The following is a 10289-nucleotide window of genomic DNA, read 5'->3' on the forward strand; positions in this document are numbered from 1 at the left end:
ACCCTTTATTTAACAAAAGACTGAGACTTTACTAAGAACCCAGTACGTATTTGGAAGTCTGTGGATTCCCTGTGCATTGAGTGGAGAACCAAGTCTGGACAGACTGCTGATACAGAGACGGACGGATTGTCGTGGAACCATTCCTAGGAGCTACAGAAGCAGAGACAACATCGTGAGACCACTAAGTCCCCGGCGTTTGGGCTCGGCATCGGCCGACAAGACAAGAGGAGCTTGCTGTAACTTATTGGCGCTGAAGATAAGGATTGGCTGCAGCCTGTGCGGATTCCTGCCTGAGAGGAAATCCATCTCAGGATACGGTACCATAGTTATAGATACCCGGGTATCTCTGCTCAGAGTGTTAGATTGTTACTTTAGAGGTGTATCTTATATTAGAGTTGTGTAAGTTATACTCAATGTGCCATTCCAGGGGCTCCCTTAATAACACTACATTCAATTTACACTTGTTCCTGTTTTTAGTTGCCTGTTAGGTAAATTTCTTACTAGTCTGTTGTAGTACACAGTTCTCAGGAGACCTTGGAGTGGCACAGTGATTTCAGCTGCTGCTGAATTAGTGTATCTTTGGGGTGCATCTGCCTTAATATTCTCCATATTACCTTGATTAATTTGCCTTTGAGTAAATACCGTTGGAGATTTCTGCCTTGGTCTTGGTTTGTGACTCACTGGATCTTATTCGGACCTCTGGTCATTACATTTTGTGGGAAGACAGGATCCTGACCAGTATACTCCAGTATACAAGCATTGCTTACAGCATGCACCCAGTTAATAAAATGAGCATGATGGTTGTAGTAAAGTACTGACTTACCTCATCGAAGGTGTGGTATGTGGCATAGTTAAACGTATCAGTAGAACGGGCATTTTCCATGGAACGTCCAAGTTTCATGTCTCTCCTTTCTTCATTTAGCAAGCTCTGTTAAGAATAGAAAAAATACCTGAAGCTATTTGGCAGTATACACTCGCTAGCAGAATTCAATTTCATACTTTAACAAATGAAATGTTTAATGTTTCACATGCAAAACATTGGTAGTGGTAAATATATATTAAATAATACGCAACCCTACATTTCTTCTAATGATTGTATCATTGTACCCAAGTCTTGCTGTTTCCAACCTATATTACATTTTTTCCACATAAATAAGATATCCAGAGTAGTGATGAGCGAGTGCGCTCGTTGCTCGGGTTTTCCCGTGCACGCTTGGGTGATCTCCGAGTATTTGTAAGTGCTCGGAGATGTAGTTTTCGTTGCCACAGCTGCATGATTTATGGCTGCTAGACAGGCTGAGGAATGCCTGTTTGTTAGGGAATTCCCACATGTATTCAGGCTGTCCAGCAGCCGTAAATCATGCAGCTGAGGCGAGGAAAACTAAATCTCCGGGCACTAACATATACTCGGAGACCACCCAAAGGTGCTCGGAAAACCCGAGCAACGAGTATACTCGCTCATCAATAATCCAGAGGTTTATTGCAAGTGTTAGACTGCTACCTTATTACATAACCAATACAGTTAACATGTTAACATTTGGCTTACAAAATAAGTAAAATACAGAGCTTCAGATTGTCATCTTGTTACCTAAAGGGGTTGCCAGGACTAATCTATTATTTTACTACGAGGCTAAGAACTAACAGGCAGGTAATTGCTAACTATCTGCCTTTTCTGCCTGCTGCCAATCTCTGCTGGCTCAAAGTGGTCATAGACCTCTCCTGCCGGCGATTCTGCGGCTTCCGCTGACGTCACGTAAATAGAGCAGCTGCTTGTATTCTGCCCTGCTTTGTTGATGGGGCATGACTGCAGATGTCATACTGATTGATAACAGGCTCCCTGCTACCTAACTGCTGGAAGCCGGCTGTTAATTAACATGACACCAGCAGTCACTCCCCATCGACAGAGCAGCTCGGAAGAGGAAGAGCTGCTCTGTTTCATTGAGTAGCAGAATCACTGGCAGGAGCCGCCTGTGACCACTATGATTCAGCGCCGGGTAGAACAGGTAGGTAGTTAGTAGCTACCTGCCTGATAGTTCTTAGGCCAATAGTAAAAAAAAAACAATAGTCCCGGAACACGCCTTTAACTAGTTATGATGCCATTGTCAACCATGGTTGCATCCCATATCTGTTTCTTCTACTTACTACTTTCCATTTTGCTAAACAGAGAGAGAGCATGAATCCATTCTCTTGTGGAAAGCAGCACCTACCTGCAGGTCTTTAATCATGATGCTGTACTGGATATTGTTAGACTCCAGATAGACCTTTACATCCATAAGACTGAAGAACGGTACACGGACGTCAATAAATCTCTCGGGTCTGGAAGGTCCTTGCCAGAAGTCCAGCTGTAAAGCCAAACATGAATGGATTAATACAATAATTTATAGAAGTAGAATTGCAGCACCTGCGTTTGCTTCCTAGTGCATAAAATGCCCTAATAAAATGTCAGAAAGATCTGAGGACCACATTGGAGAGATTTATTTGGACTGATGTCCTGTTGTGAGGCATTCCAACAGGGACAGGCAGGGTAAGCTTTAAAAGTTGTAGAAAGATCAGAATCAGTCATGCTTTAATGGGAAGCTGTCAGCACAGATTTATAAATGGAAGTAGGGGCACTTGTCCCATAATAGAAGTGTTGTCTTCACAGCGATCCGATGTTCCAGTCCTGAGAATTCTAGAGCAGAACCTTATGCACCTTGTGAAGAGCAGTGGAGGTGTATCAGTGTACTTTAATTGCATCCACCAAGTGCATTGACACCCCCCAGTGCACTTACAACCTGATTTGCATATGGATTCGACCATAGATTTCTCATCAGATCTCTATAAAAAAAAAGGTATAATTTTCATTGAGGGGCAAGTGCCCACACAGCCAATCCACTACTTCCATGTAAAAACATGCTGGCAGGTTCCCTTCAAGTATCTAGAATGTAATTTATTTTTTTACCTGCAGATCCTCAAAGTTTTCCAGGTCACGAACCAGTTCCACCTGTTCTTCATTGGCTGGGAGGATTCGGAGGACCTGTTGCCTGTAGAGACATTGAGGAGTAATATAGAATTAGTATCCAGTGACATATCCCTAACATTCTTAATGGTGTTGTACACTGTAAAACAATCCAAGTCTCAGCTTCAGTGAGTAATTCTCTGATTATGAGCGTACATGTCTCTACTAGAGATGAGCGAACATGAACTTTTACGTACCGGACACTGTCTGGTGCTAAAGTCTGAACATGAACTTCTCCCGTAAGTCCGTTTTAATGTTCGGAGTTCTGCAGGAAGTCGGGGGTAGAGAGAATTTATTCCACCCCAAGGTTCGGGAGCTCATTGATTTCAATGGGGTTTGGGTTCTGGTTCAAATTCGGCGACAGTTCTGATACCCGAACCGAACTTTGGACTAAAATATTCCAAAGATGTGTCACTTACTGGGCTGCTTGCTGTAGTCTTGATAATATCACAGTTTTATCAATAGAAAAAAAGGAAAAATATCAGCTCACCAAAAGGTAGGTCACGGCAATATGTAGTCCATGTAATGATGCCTGGAACAGACGAGGCCACTGTTCCCAGCACAGGAATAAAAAAACATAGGAAGAATTCCAGTACCAATGAATAAATACAATGTCGAAATGTATTTATGTTCCATAAAATGATGCATCCAAAAATATGAAAAAGGGGAAAGAAAAAGCAAAAAACATGGTGGAATGGGGGGAACCTTATGCGTTTCAGACAACAATGTCCTTATTTCTATGTAAATACCTATGATTAAGGACAATTTAGTCCAAAACAAGTAACGTTTCCCCATTCCCGCATGTTTTTTCATATTTTTGGATGTGTGATTTTATGGAGCATAAATAAATTTCAACATTTTATTTTTTTTTTGTTGGTGCTGGAATTTCTTTGTTTTTTTTGTCAACAGTTTTATCAGCAGGAAAATTATCATTAGATGGCTAATTACTTGTCATTCTACATATTGTGAGCTCTATAGAGACAGGAAAAACACATAAGGCTACTAAGGAAAAGTCTAATCATTACAAATGAACACGTTTTAACCATATGTAGGAAAATAGCCTATATAATGGAACGGTGTGGGGGTGGGCGGGGGACAGCGTGACATCCTGTTCATTTCCATCTGATAGGTTTCTCTTATACCTGCAACTAAGGGCTTGTTTCCATTTGCGAGAAACACGTTCGTGTCTCGCATGTGAAATCCAAGCTCTGGTGCCGGCACTCCAGAGCGGAGCGTGCAGCTCCATGTGTTGCTATGCGGCCGCACGCTCCGCTCCGGAGTGCCGGCACCAGAGCTTCGTTTCCACATGCGAGACACGGACGTGTTTCTCGCAAATGTCCCATACTATGCGTTTTGTTGCCAATTTGAGCCCACTCATTTGTCAGCGACCTTTTTTGAACACCAATAAAAATCTCTTTGGATCATTTGTTCATTTTGGACTACCGCACTGTGGTTCTTTTGTGGTTTTTCTTATATTATGAGCTCTGCGTAGCCCCGCTCCATCACCTATTGGCAGCTTTCTGCCTATGCACAGTGAATCAGTGGTCTGTGCATTTTCCAGTGCTTAGCCTCCAGAGAACTGGTAGATCTGCAGCAGAAAAAAACAGTGATTTTATCAAAACTAACAAGCAAGTTAGTGATACATTGCTGGAATCAGGGTCTCTGCCCTTACATCATTCTGCTCCCAGATCGAACATCAGGAAACTGCTGTCAGATTCCTTTCAACAGTGTCTGCAGTTTGTATTGTGGCAGATACATTTTGAAAATAGAGAACTATAACAGCACAGAAAAACCACGCTGCTAGAGCTTTTACATGTACCCCCAAAATATGAGCAGAAATGTTGTACTTACCCGCTGAAATCCTCCATGCTGGTGGCAGCTGCCACCAAGGCAAGTAACACCAGAACACCCCTCATCTTGAACTCTGCAGAGTGTTAGCAGGCAGGGTGCTGTATATATACTGTCCTGCGGTCACAGAATACAGGGTGCCCACTTTGGGATTGGCCAGCGTCTGTTGTACACCTGCTTTTATTCCCACTTGTACCTGATTAACATGGCGGGAACGAACCACCTGCTGGCTCGGATACTATATTTAAATGCTATGTTTATCATCAGGAGTCCTTCCATGAAATTACAATTTCATGCTATTTTGTGGCAACATACCAGGTAATAAGATGATTATGCATTTTCTTCTGAATACTGATGTGTTTGAATAGTTGAACATCTCAAGATGGTCGATAGGAAATCTTAGCCTTTTTTTTAATTGGTCAAGGGGGCTGAGAAGATCGTCACCCAATGTCACCCTTCTCTACTCTCTATACTGTCCTCCTGTATAATTGTTCTTCTTGGTCTCTGTCCCACTTTGTCATGCTGGCAACGTTTTCTTCCAGGGTCACTTCACAGGTGCCCAAGCAGGTTCTACAGAATTCCAGGTTGCGGTGTGACAGCTCCTGAATGGGTCAGGTAACTCTCTGCTAAGAAAATTTCACGCCAAAAAATGACAACAATTTCTAGGAGATTGCATGGGAAGACTTTTCAAAATCTTATTCACAGGTAGTGAAAATATATGTAGAGATCTTACAGCTTGTTGTACATTATAAAATAAATGTCGTCCAGATTTGTTGGCCGTGTTACATTTAGGGTATGTGCCCACGTTGCGGATTCTCTGCGGATCCGCAGCGTTTTTTGAGGTGCAGAAACGCTGCAGATCCGCAATTGATTTACAGTACAATGTAAATCAATGAGAAAAAAAAAATGCTGTGCAGAATTTGCGGAAAATCCGCTGCGGAAACGCTGCGGTTTAAAAGAAGTAGCATGTCACTACTTTTTTGTGAATCTGCAGCGTTTTTGTACCCATTCCATTATAGAAAACCGCAGGGGTAAAAAACGCAGCAAATCCGCAGCAAAAATGCACAAAAAACGCTGCGGAACCGCACAAAAAACGCAACAAATCCGCATGTGCGTTTTCGGCCAGGAGAGGCAGAATCCGCACCAGAAATTCCTAAGCCTAATCCGCAACGTGTGCACATAGCCTTACAGATCAGCTTAACAGAAGTGAATGGAACATTGCTGCAGTAATACACTCTGAACAGGTGTGGTGCCCTTTCTGGAAGAGTACTGCAATATTTTCCCTACTCCGTGTATGACTGCAGTGAGGAAGTGATTGAAAAGAGCAGCGGTTGAACGCTATCTGATAATACTCAGACATTCCCACAAAACAAATAGATGTGGGGGTACTGGATGGGGTGCCATGTATCCCTGGATGGAGTGCCATGTATACCTGGATGGGGGGACCATTTATATCTGGATTAGGGGAAATATATACCTTGATGGGGACATATATATCATAATGGGGGGCATATATATCAGGATGGTGAATATTAGTACAGAATTTGGGGACATTACCCCTATAAAGTGTCAGTAGCAGATCCCCCCATCCCCCCATAACAGTGTGTCATGACCACATATTTTGCTTAATTTTTTTTCTATTTTCGTGCTCTAAAACCTGTGTGCGTCTTGTGGTCCGGCGAGTCCTAGAGTCCGAAAAATAAGGTATCTTTGATCATTCTGGCCAAAGACTTCTATTTTTAACTCATGGGTCCACAGAACTTCCTTCCAAAATGCATCAGGCTTGTTTAGATTTTTTTGCATACTTGTGACACTGAATTTTATGGTGAGGACGCAGGAACGGTTTTCTTCTGATGACTCTTCCATGAAGGCCATATTTGAACAGGTGTCTCTGAACAGTAGAACAATGTACCGCAACTCCAGAATCTGCTATATCTTTCTCAAGGTCTTTTGCAGTCAAGCAGGGGTCCTGATTTGCCTCTCTAGCAATCCTACAAGAAGCTCAAACTGAAATATTGCTTGGACTTCCAGGCCTCATCTTTTTCCTGTTAACTGCTATTTCTTAATTACATTTTGAACTGAGGAAAGGGCAACTTGAAAATGCTTTGCTGTCTTCTTATTCTCCTGCTTTATGGGGCTCCATCATTTTTATTTTCAGAGTGCTAGGCAGCTGCTTAAAAGAACCCATGGCTGCTTTTTCTTGACACAAGGTTAGGCCAGTCTCACACGTCCAGATAATTCCGGTACAGGAGAAAACGGTACCGGAGTTATCCGTGTCCGTGTGCTCACGTAGGCTATCCGTGTGGGATCTGTGTGATGTCCGTGAGTACGTTTTTAGGGTCCGTGTGCTGTACGTGTGTCCGTGTCCATGTATTGCAACAATTTTTACAATTTTAAACCTATGACAGGAAAAACGCACACGGACAGCACACGGATGGCACACAGACAGCATCCGTGTGTGGTACTTGTTTACACGGACCCATTGACTTTAATGGGTCCGTGTGATCTGTGCGCTCTCACGAACACTGACATGTCTCCGTGTTTTGCAAACAGACATGCAGCGCCCCAGAGACCTGGTCGTTGCAGTATGACACTCTGCCGCTAAGGGGAGTGATGGTACATCTGATGGCACTAAAGGAGTTCTTCTGACCAGGTATCACCAGCACACATTACACTTCACCCTGTGAGAAAAAGGCTTTATTTATTGGGCCACTCCTCACACTGGTAAAACTAGGGGTTGGATAGGAAGTTAGTCAGAAGCTGACTGGGTTGGATTCAGGCAACATCCCGTGGCAGGGGGTGTTGCAGGGAGAAGATTCAGGGGGGTCCCTGTCAGGCGTGGGAACCTGGCAGGTACCTAGCGAAGAGAACAGAACGTTACGGAACCGCGCCTGCACTACCTTGCGGCGGTATCCTAAGGAAGAGACACGAAGCGAAGGATATTGTGGAACAGTGAGAAACGAGATCAAGCACAAAGGAGAGACAGTAGGAGTCGTGCCCCGAGAACGGCAACATCCTACTGAGGCGCGTAGCCGGTGGCCGGAACACCGAGGAAGTAACTGACTCTATGCCTTACTTCAAACTCCGCAGGACAGTTAATTATAGGTTGGCTGTCTACCTTAAATTTCCTACGCAGACATAGGGGGCAACGCGTGGAGAGGGGCGTCTCTAGGGTCCCGGAAGAGCTCCGAGCCATCCTGTCATACGGGTGCGTCCTAGCCATAACATACCTGGGGGACGAGAAACTAGAAACATCTGGAACGAAAGAGAAAGAATTAGAAAGAACTAGAAAGAACGAACGAACGAGAACAGAAGTTGTGAGGACTATTCCAAATACTCAGCAGGGTAGCACTACAACACACAGGCGCTATTGGTAGGCAACGATTTCCACCTGCAAAGGGAACTTTGGAGGTGCCATCGGACTGGCCGGTCTCAGACAGCCCTGTTAACTGTGCTCTGGATTGCGGATCCTGAAGTCTTCAGTAAAGAGGTAAAGAGACTGCAACCTTGTGTCCTCGTTATTGTCTGCACCTCACACCATCACCATCTACATTACTGGGAAGCCCTGGGGACATACTTCACCTGTGGGAAGGTATACCATCTAGCTGCCATTCCATCACCCCAGCGGACCCCAAGCAGCTTTGGTCACCCTGACCGAATACCACAGGTGGCGTCACGAAATCTTGACAGACTCGCATCACCTTTCATTGGACGCCCCTTAGCAGGGTCACGGACCGGGTCCACCCACCGTGACAACCCCAGAACTGAGACAGAAAGGACCGGTACCGAGTAACCTGTGGCCCTGTGTCTGGGGCGCTCCAGACACACAGTCCGTAAAAACACGCTGATATGTGCAGAGACACATTTATTTTAATGTGTCTACGTGAGTCAGTGTCTCCGGTACGTGAAGAAACTGTCACCACACGTACCGGAGCCACTGACGTGTGAAACCGGCCTTAGAGAAGGTTCGGTTTTTCATAAAGCTGGGAAATTTGCATCACCTGGCCTTTCCTACCGATGATATTGATCAAGCCATAACCCTAAGAGGCTAATTAAGGTCTGAAACCTTGGCCAAAGCTATCCGAGCACACAAATCACCAAGGTGGCCAAACTTTTGCATTGACCCATTTTCCTTTCTGTAGTTTGTAAAATAAAAAAAAAGACATACAGCTCTGGCAAAAATTAAGAGACCACTACACAGTTTTGTAAAATAATCAGCTTCTCAACATGTCTGACAGCCATTAAATTTCAGTGTCAGTTCTACACTTCAGTACACCTCAGTACACCTCATTCTACTTAATGTGCTTCTGATTAGGTGATCACCTGAACCAAATCTTATTTAACGAAGGAAAGTATAAAAAACACTGCTGGGGTGTTCACAATCCTCTTGCAATAGGACAAGCTGGATGGCAAAACAAGTGCTAGTAATATCCCAAAAGTAATAGGAATGAAAAAATAACATTTAACCATGCCAAAGGAGTTGAAAAGAAAAGTCTGAAAGTCTTGAGTGAGAAAAAGAAGGGCTCAATTCTGGCTTTACTAACAGAGGGACACAGTGAGCGTCATGTTGACTCCATCCTTAAAATTTTTAAGACGGCAGTCAATTACAACAAGGTCAAGCAGCAGACATTGGGGACAACAAAGCTACAGACCAGCAGAGGGCGAAAATGACTCTCCACTGACCGGGATGACCGTCATCTTATTCGAATGTCACTCAGCAACTGCAGGATGGTATCAAGTGACCTACAAAAGGAATGGCAGTTGGCAGCTGGGGTGAAGTGCACGGCAAGAACAGTTCGTAACAGGCTCCTAGAGGCAGGGCTCAAGTCATGTAAAGCTAGAAAAAAAAGCCTTTAATCAATGAGAAGGAAAGAAGAGCCAGGCTGAAGTTTGCCAAAGACCATAAGGATTGGACCATAGAGGACTGGCGTAAGGTAATCTTCTCTGATGAGTCTAATTTTCAGTTTTGCCCAACACCTGGTCATCTAATGGTTAGACGGAGACCTGGAGAGGCGTACAAGCCACAGTGTCTTGCACCCACTGTGAAATTTAGTGGAGCATCGGTGATGATTTGGGGATGCTTCAGCAAGGCTGGAATTGGGCAGGTTGTTCTTTGCGAAGGACGCATGAATCAAGTCGCATACAAGGTTTTCCTGGAAAAACAATTCCTTCTGCTCAGGCAATGTTCCCCAACTCGGAGGACTGTTTCTACCAGCAGGACAATGAGCCATGCCAAACAGCTAGGTCAATCAAGGTATGGATAACGGAGCACCACATCAAATCCCTGTCACGGCCAGCCCAATCTCCAGACCTGAACCCCATTGAAAACCTCTGGATGTAATCAAGAGAAAGATGGATAGTCACAAGCCATCAAACAAAGAACTGCTTACATTGTTTTACCAGGAGTGGCATAAGGTCACCCAGAAGCAATGTGAAAGACTGG

The 10289-nt window shown here is 44.2% G+C and overlaps 1 protein-coding gene across 2 annotated transcripts in view; it reads right to left on the reverse strand.

The window, feature by feature from the left end:
- LOC138676260 (carboxypeptidase A1-like) overlaps nucleotides 1–5067 on the reverse strand; it is a 28032-nt gene extending 22965 nt beyond the window's left edge. The window contains exons 1-5 of one of the 2 annotated variants that reach the window (XM_069765373.1): nucleotides 4850–4923; nucleotides 3196–3263; nucleotides 2942–3023; nucleotides 2208–2342; nucleotides 824–928 (exon numbers count right to left, since the gene is read on the reverse strand). In XM_069765373.1, the coding sequence (XP_069621474.1) occupies nucleotides 824–928; nucleotides 2208–2273 (171 nt within the window). In that variant the 5' untranslated portion in view covers nucleotides 2274–2342; nucleotides 2942–3023; nucleotides 3196–3263; nucleotides 4850–4923. Of the gene's footprint in view, nucleotides 1–823; nucleotides 929–2207; nucleotides 2343–2941; nucleotides 3024–3195; nucleotides 3264–4849 lie in introns of both variants that reach the window. The other variant, XM_069765372.1, reaches the window with a different exon arrangement.
- Nucleotides 5068–10289: the final 5222 nt, after the last annotated feature.

The sequence above is a fragment of the Ranitomeya imitator genome, chromosome 4 (assembly GCF_032444005.1).
Source record: "Ranitomeya imitator isolate aRanImi1 chromosome 4, aRanImi1.pri, whole genome shotgun sequence".
Classification (NCBI taxonomy): Eukaryota; Metazoa; Chordata; class Amphibia; order Anura; family Dendrobatidae; genus Ranitomeya; species Ranitomeya imitator.